The 16,568-nt window shown below is 39.9% G+C and overlaps 1 protein-coding gene across 2 annotated transcripts in view; it reads right to left on the bottom strand.

Annotated features, from left to right (window-relative positions):
• Nucleotides 1–16,568, bottom strand: part of PRKCB (protein kinase C beta) — a 704,261-nt gene that overhangs the window by 9,652 nt on the left and 678,041 nt on the right. The window contains exon 17 of one of the 2 annotated variants that reach the window (XM_074196810.1): nucleotides 6,044–6,303. The exons of the other annotated variant lie outside the window; for it this stretch is intronic. Coding sequence (XP_074052911.1) covers nucleotides 6,145–6,303 — 159 coding nt within the window. The 3' untranslated portion in view covers nucleotides 6,044–6,144. Of the gene's footprint in view, nucleotides 1–6,043; nucleotides 6,304–16,568 lie in introns of those variants that run through there. 2 annotated transcript variants of the gene reach the window in all.

Here is a 16,568-nt window from a genome sequence, read left to right as displayed (position 1 = left end):
ATTTTTGAAAGAAGATATGGAAGTTTTAGGGAATTGTGAGCTCATTATGAGTCACTGATTGCACTTTTAGGCTTTGAAACTGGTGTAGTGTTAGGAATAACAGTCCTGCTGTTTTTTCCCCCAGACAGATTATATCTAGCATATTGTCTTCATTTCTGGTTGGTTCATTTCAGGAATTCATGGGGAGCATCCAGAAGAGGGCATGATGGTGGCAAAATGCATTGAGATCATACATATTAAAGGATGTTGAAGGAATTAGGGATATTCAGACTGAAAAAATAAAGGCAGGATATTTGTATTCCTATAGATGTGAGATTAGACTTTTTCTGTTTGACCTTAGTGAATAGAATGGGAAGCAGTGTGCAGAAGCTGCAAATAGGTCAATTTAAGCTTGGGGAGAACTTCACAATTATGGTTACTCAAAAGTAAAAAAGGACTAACTTCCGTCCACAGTGAATTCTACCTTACTGGGTTATCTTCAAAAACCACCTGGATGACTATTTGTTAAGAATGTCCTGGTGAATTCTGATCCTGATTCCTGATTCAGGTACAGCTTAAATTAGAAGGTTTCTGAGATCTCTTTGAATCCTGAGATTCCCATTTATTTTTCCATGTATTGAGGGATATTACTGTGAAGAGAAGATGTTTGTTTGGTATGAATCCTAAATCTTCCACTAAAGTCACCCTTTGATGCCTCATTGGTATGTTGACCCTAGGCTCTTGACGCCCCATTCAATAGAGTTCAAAACTAATAGATATTCCCAACTCCTCCTCAAAACCAGGTCAATAACCAGGGAAATATTTGGAAAGGACACAACTCAATTAATTCTCTAGGTCCTTAGAGTTTTCAGCTTTAGTTGAGGTTTAGATTATATGACCATACATTTCAGATGCTTGTCATCCAGGAAAAAAAATATAGCTCAATTAAAAAGGTTCATTATCAGAGAGTTGGATTACACATATGAAACCTGGATCCCTAAAAAAAATTCCTTCTAAGATTCTCTTGCCCCCCCCTTAAAATTTTTCATTGGCCATTTGACAACAGTACTACAAACAAGGCTGGGAAGAGGTTGAGTGATAGGGTAGTATGTGGAAGAAGAGGGAACTACTATATAGAAGAATTCAGCCTACATAGAAATTCCAAAGAAAAGAATAATTAAGGCACAGGTTAAACTTGGGAGGGAACAGGGTGAATCTAAAAAAATTTTTTTCTCCCAAGGCTGCCCAAAAGATGATCTGACACTTGCAAGGATCACATTGATACTTAAGTTATATGCTTCATATGAATCAAATGCAATTATCTTTGCAAGAAAAAACAATGCCTGGATTTACCAGATGGCCATTCTAAAATCAGACCTGTTAAAGGAACTGATAGTTCAAATTGTTTAATCAGAACGAACAGCCAGGTGAGGATTCTAGAAGCTTATATAGCCTGTCGGTTGATGGACATAGCCGTGGGCTAGATTTGTGTGTTTTGTATAGGCACAAAAGACTGGATTGGAGATCAGAAGACCAGCGTAGTCTTGGCACTTTTATTGACTAACAAATCACCTTTAATTTCTGCACCTCATTTCTGGACTAAATAACTTCTGGAAATTTTTCTAGCTCTTGAACACAGTCTATGTTCAAAAGTCCAAACTGGAACAGACATCTTCCATTTTATGAGTTTACGTGAACTAAGGACTAAGGACTCTGGCCCTTCCTAAAAGTAGAAGCAGTATCTGTTATAGAGGACCATTTTCCTTTTTCACAAAGGAAAAGCCATTAAGTCCTGAAATTTTGGGAAAGTTACTTCTCTTCAGACCTTGTGGATCTCATTGGTTCCTGTTTCCTTTTAGTTTTAATATTCTAATGCTCTCAGTTATAATTTTATTTTTCCATTGCCTTGACTAGTGATAGCAGAGAGGGAAATCCCATAGTACAGAGTAATGAGAAAAGAAAGGGCAAAGGACCAGATTTGAAGATTATAGGAGATGAGCAAAATTCTGGAATACTTTTTCCCTTAAGATGAGAAATCTTACCTCATGCAGATGGTCAGGTTTTTTTAAATGCCCTTGATGATCTTTTAGAAGTTCTGGATCCTGGTAGAATGTAGATCCTTGAGGAAAAGGACTATTTCATTTTTCTCTTTATCTTCAGTACCAACACAATGTCTGACACTTGGAGTAAATGCAAATAGGTTTATTATTTATTGATTGGTTGGTTCTAAGGGATTCCAGAAGCATATGGAGACCAAGAAAGGACCTGCTGGGGTTGTCAGGAAGGTCATTTGGGAGTATCAGCTTAAGTTATCTATCCCAATGCATAATCATTTCTTTTTAATACCTTTTAGGTCCCTTCAAAATGCACTTACTTTACTAGTTGGGGAGGAAGCAGTAAGAGACTAAATCTACCGGAATTCTTCCAAACTTCATGGAAATATTCTGTCTGATCAGTGAAGGTTTTTCTATCCTATGACTTCATTCTTTCCTGATTTACAATGTTGAGGTCTGGGAATGATGTTTTTGTATCTACTTTGCCCTTGCAGCTCAAATCTTCTGAAGAGAACAGTAAAAGGAACATCTGTTTCTTTTTAATGGTCTAGATAGGAGAATAAAGTTCAAATTGTGACTCGGCCCCAGCTATGTGACCATAAGTAAGTCACCATCTCTGTTTGCCTCTGCTTCATCTGTAAAATGAGAAAAATGGGCTCAATACTTTGTACAGATCACTCTCATATTGAAAATTCTGTGAGTCCTCTTTCTAGCAAGTTATTGTAGCCTTCTCTCCCTATATTCTCCTTGCTCCTAATGGTAGCATTAGGATGGAGCATACATAGCTCAGCAACTCCTTCAGCATTTTGAGTAAGCTGGAGATTGGGGGCTAGAGCTTGATCAACCATGGTCCAGAGGTAAGGAGGTGGTGCTATGGGTTGAGCCCTGAGCTTGGAAATCAGAGAATTTGAATCCTAGTGCTTATTCTAACCCTGACCAGTTTAGATAAGTCACTTTCCCCATTGGTTCTCAATTTCCTCATCAGAAAGAAAGGGCAGAACTGATTGATCCTTAAGATCCTTTCTAGTAATTCTATGTTTCATAATCTGAAGTCCATTCCTAGTCTAATATTCTGATGTCTTTCCTTCCTTCTCTAAAATTCTAGCTATAACATTCAGGCACTTTTGAAAAGAATACTGGAATTGCAATCAAAAGACTGGATTCATTTACTAGCTATATGATCTTAGGGATGCACATTTACCCTTTGAGTCTTTTTCCTCATCTGTAAAATGAGTCTAATAATACACCATCTAATCTCTGAACTTGTTATAAGGCTCAAAAGAAATTATATATTTCAGTGTTTTGAAATCTGGAAAGTCCTACATAAGTTCCCTTCCAACTCTGACATTCTATATTCTGTGATTCTGAGAAGGAAAAGCAAGGGTAGCCAAGCTTCAGGGAATGAGGGGGAAAAAAACCCAAGAGGAGAAGAAAGGACCAGGCAGAAGAGGATGGAAAATAGGGCAAGAAAAAGATGAGATAATAAAGGATGGAATGAAAATGAGAAACCCACATAAAAAGGAGCAGATGAGAAAAGCAAGAGTCTATGAAAAAGAATCAAAGGAGAAGTAATATGAGGAAGTGGAGAAAGAACCCAGAAGGCTTGGCTGACTTGTCTTTTGTTTGATTTGATTGTGAAGTGGAAACATCTCTGTCAGGGACTCCTTGAACTTTATCTCCAGCTGAGAGCCCAATCCCATGTATCTTCTCTTTGAGGACAATTTGGTTATGGGGACAGGAGGCATTCTCTATGCCTTGGATAAGGGGGTGGGGTGGATAGAGACTCTTAAAACCATCAAATATTCCTTGAAATTGGAAGAAAATGCTGAAATTTGAGTTAGACCCCAAGATAAGGCGAGAAAAGTTGATGATGATGATGAGCAATGAGTAGGGAATAAAGTTAGGGAATTGGGGACACTAGTCTCCAGTCTTCCAACCATTATGGGGAACATGATGTCAAAGGCAACAGAGCTAGGAAAAGAAAGGAAATTTTGGTGATTAATGCCTATTTTTCTTTTTTTGTGAGCTTTTTAATCTCACTCTTTCAACTTTATCTGTAAGACCACTAAGCCAGAGCCAGCCCTGACTCAAAGGCTGATTAGACCTTCAAATCTCTCCTTGAACTTCTGCAGGATGTTCTGTCTAATCTTTGACACTGTTTGAGACTGCCCCTTCTTTGCAGTATAGAGTCTTAGAAGAAGTTGCCTAGCATCTGAAGTGGTTAAATGACTGGGAATCATAGTGATGATGATAATAAATTGCATTCAAATCACTGGCATTTCTATAGCACTGTATAGGTTACAAAACTCTTTTATATCTGTTTATCATGTGATCTTCACAACAGCTCTATGAAGTATTTTCCTTGTTTTTTTACATCTAGGGAAACTGAGGTTCAGTGAAATGAATTAACTTGTTGAATATCAAATAGGTAATGGCATGGCAGAGGCAGACCTCAGAAGAAGTCACCATTTGAGGCTGAAGGTGGTTAGACATTTTAGAAGAAAAGGAAAAGTCGAATTTTGAAGAAATTTGCGTCTTAAGTTTGGCTACTTTAACTCTTAAATGTTTCTCCTGTGAAGACTTACTGTGCTCAGAGATGGATTTCAGATTTCTATGGTTGTAGTCCAGATTTTTCCCCTTCCCCTGAATAACCCTGCACCTCTGTATCTTATCTGGCTCTCTGCTGGTACTTGGTATCAGAGAGTTCCAAACTATAGCACATCAACATTAGCAAAGAGAGCAGTTGTTTTTTGATTCTCTTTCTTTCCATTTTTATTATATCTCAATACTGAAAAAAATGGCACATTACATATATTAAGCATACCAATACAAACTGACACTTCCACAAACATCTCACAAAACATTATAAAAGGAAATAATAAGACTGTTTCAAGAGACTCGTCCTTCCCAAAGCTCTTAATTATCTTCCCAACGGCAGAAACAAATCCAGACAAATCCTATATCCAAAGGCAAGTATCTGCATGAATATCCATTCCAACATTTTTTAACAGGTATGGTTAGGTTTCATACGGCTCTTCTTTTTAAAATAATAGCAGTTCATTGTTGTTAATAATATTTGGACACATATTTGAAGCACGCATAACAAAGTGAGTAACTGTTTTGGCATTTGAATGACAATCAAACCCTTCCCCACCCCCCATCCCCCCAAAGAAAATCAGGTTTGGAATGTAATGTAAAACCATGTTATATAGGGAGCTAACTAGAGTGACCATGAGCTTTCAAGAGATGGTTCCAAAGTGCTCTTTTCAAGTAGTTTGGAGATGGTGGTGGATTTGTGCTATTTGGAAGCAAAAGCTTCATGACAATATCCAGGCTGAATAATGCTTTGTAGTCATGAGAAGCAGCCACATTAGATTACCAGCAATAGGATGGCTGTGGTTGGTTCCTATAGTCTTTATGGCAGAGTAAGGGCTACAGAATGATAGCCTGGCTCAAAGGCCTATCTACAGTTGCTTCTCCCCTCAGTTTTGCCATAGAAAAGCACAGCCTTAAAGGAGAATATGGAACCTTAGTTTGTAGATTAAAAAAAAAAAAAGAATGTGGTTCCTTTTGTGGTTTTACTTTAAGATCTCATTCATTTTCTTTGGAAAAAGGGAAAATGTCAGATAAAAATTCTGTTCTGTATTATAGGACAAATTTAGTCCTGAATGTTTCATCTCTCTAACTGGGAAAAGAAAAAATCTAATCTACCAAAGTAGTCTCAGATTGTTGGATTAAATATCTCACCAAATGGTCAACTGGATCCTTTGCCAGCTTGAGGATCCATAGAAATTATGAAGGGAAATGAGAGAAAAGATAAGATTCCTTTCTTTTGATCAGGTTGGTTAGCTAACCAATGAATAGAATCAACTCTTGAGCATTATCTGATAGTGTGTATTTATGTGCTAGCATTTTACTCACCACATCTACATGACCCCACATGTTAAACATACTCTTAACTACTTGAAAACACTTATGGCTCTGAAATATGGTCACTCTAGTCTGACTACAAAAAAAAAAAAAACACAAATGCAACTTTGCAATGAAAAGGTCACCAGACAGCTGTTGGGATTGCATGAGAGAAATGAAGGATGGAGATCTACACAGCTACTTAGCTCTTGACTTCAGGTTTTAAAAATTCAGAGTTAACAAAGGAAAATCCTTCAAATTCTGATTGGTCAATGTTCCTGATGACTTCCTGGTCAGGAGGTGTTAGGACGGGTGGATGGCGGGTGAAAAACCGGTCGAAGTTTTCGGCATTTCGCCCACACTATGAAAGGGGAAGAAAAGAACTTGTGGTGGGTGGAAACCAAAGCAAATTAAACAAAACAAAACTGGGGTGTGGTTCACTTTCATTTCTTCCCATTCACTCTTTGTCCAGATAAGTTCAATGATCAGACATGATAGAAAAGAAAAGTAAAAGCAAAATATTTATGACATTGGTTTCTGCCATGTTGGGTTAGCTCATGAGTAGCTCTTATGATTTTGCAGCCCAGCCAAAGATTGCAGAATAGGAATGAGATGGCAGGGCTAATGACATGTGGTGTAGCCCCCAATTCCAGCTCACTGGAAACAGTGAACTGGACTTCAAAAAGAAAACTTGTTATTTTAATAGCAGCTTCTGTCTGACATGCTTCATATCTTATAGTATGGAAATTGGCTTCTGGAAAGTCATTAATACATCACCTGAGAGCTTCCAGTACCTTGCTGCTGAACAGGCACAATCCTGTTTTCCTGCTCTTGGTGAGAAAGCAACAGATAGTTTCCATCTTAGCAAAACATATACATTTAAAAACTCCCATTACCTGATAGTGAGGAAGGGACCACAGATTTCTATGGCAGGGATAGGTTTTAAGGTTGGCAGGTCAGGTCAGTTACTCAGGAGATGTTTAGTAAACAATCATTATCTCAACAAGTTAATATGTCAACACTGAATACTTACTTCTTGGGCAGAGTAATTTCATGAACAGATATGAGGGAATCTTTAGAGTTGTACTCTTAAACAAGACCCACTTATTTTACTTAGTCTGGGATCAGTTCTCCTTAGCAATGGCTACCATTTGTAATCTTTTTGGATCTTCCTGTAGCCTATTGATAGACACAGACCCATTCTCCTCCATTCACACACAAACAAGATTCTGCCCTGGATGGGCCAACTCCTAGGGAACATTCATTCACATAGTTGAACAAGAAACATGGGGGGGGGGGGTTACTTCAGATGAAATGTTCCCAGTTCCTGTAGTCCTGTGACGGTTCCAAGGAACCAAACAATAGATCTTCCAATTCTAACAACGCTCTGCCCAAGCAGAAGCAAGCAACCAAATCATATTACCAAATGATAGTGTCTCACAGTAGCTAGTGTGTTGTCTTGAACTTGTCCCCATTGTTTGCCTACTGACACTATTCTCTTCCTGTACCATGCCTGTACATTGGTACATTTAGTGTCTTGGTGTCTGATAGCTGCCTCCATTGCTAGCCTTTATCTTGAAAGGATTTGACTTTTACCAAGTGCTTATAACTGTGCTGATAGTTTATCGATGTGTAAGTACATACTTGTTGAAACCCTTTGAAGCTGAGAGAACTTGGAAGGAATTACCTAGATGACTGAAGTGAAATGTGTGCCAATAATGGCTAAGAATGAATTTTCCAGACCAAAGTTAAGAATCATTATTCATTTCCAACCTCTCTATTCCTTCATTCCCTAGTTTCTCCCCAAAGATTAATACCTAATGCCCAATGGCAGCCCTGCAGAAACACCATACTCACAAAACAGCTCTCTCCTAGGAAACAGTGAAAACCTTGGATCTTGGAAGGGTATAAAGTACAATGTTCTTTGATTCTCCAAAGAGTCAGGCCATTAAAAGGCCATTACAGAATACAAGAGAATGATTCACCTAGGGCCATTAGTCATAATCCTAGTCCCTGTGGCTCCCATCTTGTTTCCTTCCTCAGATCAGACCCTGAGAACTGACATCAATGAGGATCAACAAGGGAGAGAAAGAAACTCTGGAACCCTTTGAACTCTTTTGTCTTGGTGGTTATAAAATATACTGCACTCTCTAATCCATTTTCTTGTGCAGATAAAATATCACTTCTCTGCTAAAAACATTTCTGTGGTTCACTATTGCCTCCCAATTTCTGAACATGGTGTGCAAAGCTCTTCCCAAAAGGGCACTACTTATCTCCTATGCCCTACTACTTATCTCCTATGCCCTAAATAGGGCAATTGCTCATCTTGTCAAAGACTGGTCTCCTGCTTCTTAATTTTGAATGTTCCCTCTATCATTCCCAAACCCTCATTTCTGTTGAAATCCTAACTCTTCTTCAAAGAAGTCACATGGGGTGATGGCTTGAGAACTGGGATTAAAATCAAGAAAACTTGGGTACAAGTCCTTCTCCTAACATATACTGGCAGGCCATCCCCTTTAGTTCTGTGGACAAGTCACTAAACCTATAATTTCGGAGAAGGCATTGACTTGTATTACTAGAGAGGTTTTAAATATGGCAGAGGTACCAATGAAATCATAATGAACAGTTGATGATTGAGGAGCTTGAATGCAGGGAAGAACCCTTTAGGTTTGCTACAATGGACCTCAAGGAGGGAGAAAGATTTTTCTTCATATAATGGGGATCAGTCTTTGTCTACCAAACTTACTTTTTCTTAGCAGAGGTTCCAATGACAACATCACCTCCATGGAGATAAATTTAGTAGAATCTTAAGATAGTAGATTTAGAGCTGGAAGGGACCTTAGAGGTCATTGAATCCAACCTCCTCATTTTACAGATGAGGAAACTGAGGCTCAGAAAGGCAAAGTAAACTTGCTCAATTTCACACAAGTGATAAAGGGCAGAGACAGGATTCTAATTGCAAATCCAGTCTCCCTTTCAACTCTATTTCTATATTTCTATTTCTATGTCTCCCTCAGGGCGCATATTACAAGCAAGAAGGAGTGGACAGGACTTCTGGAGCTTTTTCTTTGACCTCACTTCTTCTTGCTTGACTTTCAGATATGGAGGTGACAGAAGTCCAGTGACTCTTCTATTTTTTTTTCTTTTTCCATTTCAGTGGCACAGGAGAACTCTATGTCTCCATTTCTCTTGGCTTTACATGCATACATTGATTATTATCCTCATTTTTCTACATGAGGAAACTGAGGCACTGAGAGACTTGTCCATAGTCACTCAGTTAGTAACATTTGAGGAAGGATTTGAAATCAAATCTCTTGATTCTATGGCCAGCAGTCTTTCCACTATGCTATCTTGACTCTCAGCATTTAATTACTAGAGTCTGCGTCAACAGATTTATTGTAGCAATTTCTATCTATCCAACAAATGTACTTATATCATTAAATCCAAAGTGGCTAGCCTTGGGGAACCTGTGACTTTAAATGCAGTCTTTCCTGATTTTCCATAATTCTGGTATTTTCCTTCTGCTGAATATTTCCAATATATCCTGTGTATAGCTTGTTTAAAAAGTTGTTTTCAAGTTGTCTGCCCCATTATATTAAGAGCAGAGACAGCCTTTTAGCTTTCTTTGTAAGCACAGTGACTACCATATCATTGGTGTTTAATAAAGTTTACTGACTGACATCTGGTGACACCTTTTTCCATTCTTCTCTAAGCAAACAGAAACTGAAATGTGATGTAGATACTAGTTACTATCTTCTAATAGGTGAATAAGAGAGAGTGGATGTTAGAAGGGACTTTATATCATAATTGTTTATTTCTCTACTGCCCCAGGAGCAGTTGTAATGCAGTTACATAAAACCCAGCAGCATTTCTTGCTATTTAAAATGGGCCTCATGCACTCGAAGAGCCTTGGTGTGAATCAACATTTTCACACATGACTCGAATCAAAACCATGGCTGTGATCACAGATGTCAGATGCTCATTTGGAAGACCGAATGAAGCTGAATTCGAGAGTGACACACCAAGTTCTGAGTTTACAAGCAGATGCTGAAGGGGTCATTAAATGGTGAGTACTTCTTTGTGACTTGTCCTTTAATTATGGGAAACATGAAGGACAGGACTAAATGACTGGTCAACAGGGCATGACATTTTTTTGGCAATTCATGGAGTCTAAAAAATGGAGGTGCTGCCATCTCTATGGGTAGAGGGAGTATTATCTTTTGGAAGTCGTGAAATGAATGTAAAGAAACACAAGAAAACCTGGTAGAGAAGGGGATAAACACAGATAAAAAGCACCTACTTTTGTATGCCCCAGACACTGTGCTATGAGTTTCACAAATATTATCTCATTGGATCCTTGAAAAAACCCTAGGAGATGGGTGCTGATTCCCTTTTAACAGTGGAGGAAACTGATGCAGAGGTTAAGTGACTTGCCCAGGGTCACACAGCTAGATTTGAGGCTAGATTTGAACTCAAGTACTCCTAACTAGAGAACCCAGGTACTATTTTTAGGGAGTCTTTCATGAAATCTCTCTAGATCATTCTGGTAACACCTGCATAAGCTCAAGGCATGTTAGTGAGTGATATTACTCCCAAAAGGAGTGTGCTCAGCTTCCCTGCAAGTTTCAGGCTAAGACATAAAATGTAGAATAGGTTTTATTTAACAAAATAAAAATACACTAGGGACTCATATCTAAGCCTATATAATTGTCAAGAAAATCTTTCCTTTCTTATGCTTTTTCCACCCCCTTCCAACTGGAAGCTACTGGATGCTTTTGACTTCTAGTACTAACTTACATATTAATGCCCCACCCAATAAAAGAAAGGGAAAGAATTAGACATCACTAGAATCAAGCAACCCTTCCCTCTCCCCTCTTCAGTCTACCCTTTATATAACTGTAATATTCTTAAAGCACAGGTCTGACGATACCACTACCCTACTCAAGAAGTTACCACTTCTCTCTACTGCCTATGGGATAAACACAAACTCCTGGGCCAATTTTGTGAATCACTAGGGTGCTAAGTCCCTACACCTGTAGACCTTTTGGCCCAGTAAGGGTGAAGGTCTGCGTTTTGTTCTCCAACTGAGGGGGACCTCTGTTGCTCCTCAGTAACCATTCACTGGTTTCCATCAGGTACTGGTATCTATCTCCCCTTCAAGCTGCAGTTCCACTGCTATGGTTCTTACTCAACATCTGTAGGATGCCATAGAAGTGTCCTGTCAATTCCCTTTCTACCCACCTGCTCCAAGTATGACCACTGTGGTTCTTTCTCCCTGCTTCCCACTAGGACACACCAGTATCTACCCCTGTTGCTGCTATCTCTATTGTTGCTTCCCCCTGTCTTCCCCAAGAAAGGACATCTTTTTAAGATATGATAGCCATAGTCTCTGAGTCATTTACTGCTTTCTCTTCTTTTTATTCATGTCTCACCATTCTGTCCTTCACACAAAAGGACTCCAGGAGGTGGCTAAGAAGAATTGCTGACTTATTCTCAAATGAAAATCCCTGGTTCTCTTCTCTTTCAGTATTGACAGATGGCAGCTTGGATCCATTTGTCTATTCAAAGCTTGGTAGTCATCACCAACTCCTGGGTCTTCTGAGAATTGGACCAAAACACAACACACTCCCTTTTCCATTCTCTTTCTTATCCTCTCAGTGGTTGAAGTCAGACTATGCAACTTTTTTGAAACTCTAAGAAACCTGAAGAAAGTACTAGGAACATCATTTTAGTTGAAGAACCTCATCATCTTTCATGTTGACTATTGAACAACCTCATAACCCAGCTCCCTGAATCCAATCTCTCCCCTCTTCAGTCTACCCTTTATATAACTGTTAATATTCTTAAAGCACAGGTCTGATGATACCACTACCCTACTCAAGAAGTTACCACTTCTCTCTACTGCCTATGGGATAAACACAAACTCCTGTTTGACTTTCAAACTCAGGGCTTTAACCTACAACTGATATCATGTTATATCCACTTGTTCTTCCCTATCATACTTATCTCTTATTTCCTACCTCCTTTTTTGTATTGGTTACCCTTGTACCTGGAATGCCCCCCCCATAGTCATCTCTCCTCTTAGAATCTCAGTACATCAAAGCTCTCTTTCCATGCCCCACCCCATTTGTTTTGAAACTTCCATCCAAATAATTTTGTATAATAATGCACATTTAGATAACACCTTACAAATGTTATCCCATTTCTCCTCACAACAACCCTGGAAGGTAGCTGCTATTCCTATCTTCATTTTAAAGATGAGGAAACTGAGCCAGATAAAGATTAAAGATTAATCTCTACTCCTGGTCTAGGACTCTTCATTACCAACTACATTTAGGCACAAAGAGTATGGATATTTACTTATCTATGTATGCACTGTCTCCAAGCTCCTCCTAGGAAAAAAAGGATATAAATTTCTTTGAGGGAAGGGGTTGTTTCATTTTTCTTTGCATTCTAACTGCCTAATTCAATATAGTACACATAGTAGGGGCTTAGTGCATTCTTTTCAAATTGCATCTCTGAAAAGTGGCCATCTGGCTGTACTAAAAGACCTCTAGAATGAGATAAGTTCTCAGTTAGTCCAATTCACTTTCAGACAGATCCTGTGATCAGCAGGAAGCTTTCCTTTACATCAAACTCAGTTCTGCAATGGAACAATCTTTCTTCCAAATGATAGCTCTTCAAATATGAGGAAAAATATCAGATCAATTCCCCTAATAGCCCAACTTCCCTCCCCAAGGCCTATCTTCTTCAAATTCCTACTCCCATCATTTAATCCTTTTGGGGCTTGAACTTGAACTTTTCATCATTCTGGTTGACCTCTTCTATTCACTATTTAGAACACACTATTTAGAACTATTTGCCATTTTTGTTTAATGGGCTCTCCTTTGGCACTCTGCTAAAGCTTCTGGACCCTTCTCAAAATTTGCATAGAATAAAATAAATAGGAAACTAATTAGATCTAAACACAGTTGTCAAAATATTGGGAAAAAGCCAAATTTAAAAAGTCCACAGAGTCTAGGACAAGACCTCTATAATGGTTTATTAATGTCCTTTCTTGGAGAGCTTGTATAGCAGATGCTTTAGGCTGTCTGTTGAGAATAGATAACTTTACCTCTGAGCTAGCTTTCCTTCACTAACAGTGTCAATATATGATATTAAGAAATGGAAAACTTAACCATTTTATTCTTTTTTGCTCCAAGGAAAGTATTGCCTGAGTATGGAATTCCATAGTCAGTTTTCTTTAACTAGACTTAGACTTGATCAGAAGGGAAAATAGGGGGGTGGAGCCAAGATGGCTACAAGAAGGGATCCAGTCTTAGGAGCTCTCTGATAAAACTCATCAGCTAAGTACTCTAACTAAACTTTCGAGAGACAGAACCCACAAAGGGAACCAGTGAGGCAGTTCTACTCAAGGTAACCTGGAAAAGAGCAGAAAGGCTCTGCTCCCCGGGAATGGAGAGGCGGCCTGCCAGAGGGGTGGCCTGCCAGAGCCAAAGAACTTCAGCCTCCTGGAGGCAGCCCCAGGGCACTGGGAGTCACAGCTCACAGCAGCAGGGGAGTCTCCTGAGCTGCACCCCGAGGAGCACCGGGAACAAAGTGGGGAAACACTGGGGGCCCTCTGCCAGAGCGAGCACATGGAGCCCAGCCCTCAGGGCACACAGCAAGCAGTGTGGTCTTTCACCCAGATCAGGAAACAGAAGCAGGAGGAGCCAGTAAGCAGGAGCCCCCAGGGCATGAGCCCATTGAGCTGAGGGAGGGGAGTGAAGAGAGACTGCCAAGCTCTGTCCTCTGCCTCTGGAACAGGACTCTGGGGCTCCGACCACATTCAGATCCTGATCGCAGTCTAGGCCCCCCCATAGAACAGCAGGCCCCCCCACCTCAGCCCCATGGCAGAGGGGGGCACTTATGGTCATTCACAGACCAGGAGGGATGACAGAGCCTCACACACTGAGACCCTTGTGGGAGTGTCCCAAAAGCTCAGGAAGCACCCCAAACCAGGCCCAGGCTGGGAAAATGAGCAAGCAGAGAAACAAAAGGAAGACTATTGAGAAATATTTTGCAAATGAGCCCAAGAAGGATCAAAATACTCAGTCTGAAGATGAGGAAGCACAAGCTCCTGCATCTAAAGACTCCAAGAAAAACAGAAATTGGGCTCAGGCTATGACAGAGCTCAAAAAAGACTTTGAAAATCAAATGAGGGAGTTGAAAGAAAAACTGGGAAAAGAAAGGAGAGAGATGCAGGAAAAACATGAAAATGAAGTCAGCAGCTTAGTCAAGGAAATCCAAAAAAATGCTGAAGAAAATAGCATGCTAAAAACCAGCTTAGGTCAAATGGATAAAACAGTTCAAAAAGTTATTGAGGAGAAGAATGCTTTAAAAAGCAAAACTGGCCAGATGGAAAAAGAGATAAGAAAACTCTCTGAGGAGAAAAATTCCTTCAGACAAAGAATAGAATTCAGGGAGATTGATGAATTTACCAGAAATCAGGAATCAATACTTCAAAACCAAAAAATGAACAATTAGAAGAAAATGTGAAATATCTCATTGAAAAAACAACTGATATGGAAAACAGACTTAGGAAAGATAATTTAAAAATTACTGGAATACCTGAAAGTCATGACCAGGAAAAGAACCTTGATATCATTTTCAAAGAATTACTACAGGAAAATTGCCCTGATATTTTAGAAGCAGAGGGCAAAATAGAAATGGAGAGAATCCATTGATCCCCCCCGAGAAAGAGATCCCAAAAAACCAACCCCTAGGAATATTACAGCCAAGTTCCAGAACTCCCAAGTCAAAGAGAAAATATTACAAGCAGCCAGAAGGACACATTTCAAATATTGTGGAGCTGCAGTCAGGATCACACAGGGCTTAGCCGCAACTACATTGGAAGCTCATAGGGCTTGGAATACAATATACTGGAAGGCAAAAGAGAATGCAGCTAAGAATGAACTACCCAGCAAGGCTGAATGTCCTCTTCCAGGGAAAAAGATGGACTTTCAATGAACCAGGAGAATTTCAAAGGTTCCTTTTGGAATGGCCAGAGCTGAACAGAAAGTTTGATCTTCAGATACAGGACTCAGGTGAAGCATGGAGATTGGAGGAGAGGGGGGAAATATGAGGGACTTAATGAGGATGAACTGCATGTATTCCTACATAGAAAAATGACACTGATAATACTCATATGAACCTTCTCAGTTAATAGAGCACGTAGAGAGAGCTTTTATAGTTGAAGCACAGGAGAAAGCTGAATTCGAAGATAAAATATGGTGTAAAAATGGAGTCAATAGAAAAAAAGGGAAATGGAATGGGAGAAAGAAAAAGGAGAGGGTCAATAGTCCAAGATATTTCACATGAGATTTTTTTTATTACAATGAGCTATTGCAATGATATGGAAGGGGAGAGGCAAGGGGGAATGAGGGAATCTTTGCTCTCATCAGAGGTCGCTAGGAGAGGAAACAGCATATATACTCAATGGGGTATAGACATCTGGAGTAAGAAGGAGGGGGGAGCAGGGGGAAGGGGTGGGGATGTGAGTGATGGAGGAAAGAATGGACCATGGGGGGAGAGTGGTCAGATATAACACATTTTCTTTTTTACTTCTTGCAAGGGGCTGGGATTGGATGGCCTGCCCAGGACCATGGGGCCAGGTGGATTCTGGGGGTGGTATGGGGGCTCAGGGCTTCTTGGCCCCAGGACCAGGGATCTGTCTGCTGCACCACTCAGCAACCCTACAGCAGAGTCAGAGTGAAAGGAGAGAGAAAATAGAGTACATGGTAGTGGAGAAATAAGGAAGGAGGGAGTTGCGATCAGCAATGGCAACGGTGGAAAAATATGGAAGTAACTTTTGTGATGGACTTATCATAAAGAATGAGATCCACCCATGACAGAGTTGTTGGTGTTGGAACAAAGACTCAAGCACATTTTTTGTTATTATTATTTGGGGGAGGGTGCAGGGTAAGTGGGGCTGGATGGCCTGCCTGGGGCCATATAGCAGGGTGATCTTTGGGTGTCTGGGGCCAGATTTGGACCCAGGTGCTCCTGGCTCAAGGGCCAATGCTCTGTCTGCCACCCAGCCACCCCTACTATTATTACTATTTTATTTTATTTTGGGTCTTTTTTTTTTCTTCTTTTTGGTTTTTGCAGGGCAGTGGGGATTGGGGAGCTCGCATGTCACACGGCTGGGAGATTGTTGGATTTACGAGGCTGGATATGGGCTCCGGTGCTCGTGGCTCCAGGGCTGGTGCTTTGTCCATTGTGCCACCTGGCGCAATTTTAATTTTAATTTTAATTTTTTTTCTCTCCCCTTTACTGTTTTCACCCAAGCAAGTCTATCTATATTCATGGGGGAAGAGGGGTATTTTGTTTACTTGTAAAGAAGAATATTTTATTAATGTAAAAAAATTGTACAAAATTAGAATAAAAAAATAAAAATAAAAAAAGAAGGGAAAATAAACTTATTGGGGGAAGGGAGTGTTAAGGATTTGTACTACTTCAACATAATAACCCCTAATTATTTTACTCTTCTTCCCCTACCCCTTCACTTCTGCCTAATCCCCTTTCTAAGGTGCTCAGTCAACGTTGTAACTAACAGAGCCCATATTCTCCTCAAGGGACATCTAG

The sequence above is a fragment of the Macrotis lagotis genome, chromosome 8 (assembly GCF_037893015.1).
Source record: "Macrotis lagotis isolate mMagLag1 chromosome 8, bilby.v1.9.chrom.fasta, whole genome shotgun sequence".
Lineage (NCBI taxonomy): Eukaryota > Metazoa > Chordata > Mammalia > Peramelemorphia > Peramelidae > Macrotis > Macrotis lagotis.
This window is presented reverse-complemented; position numbering and strand designations above follow the sequence as displayed.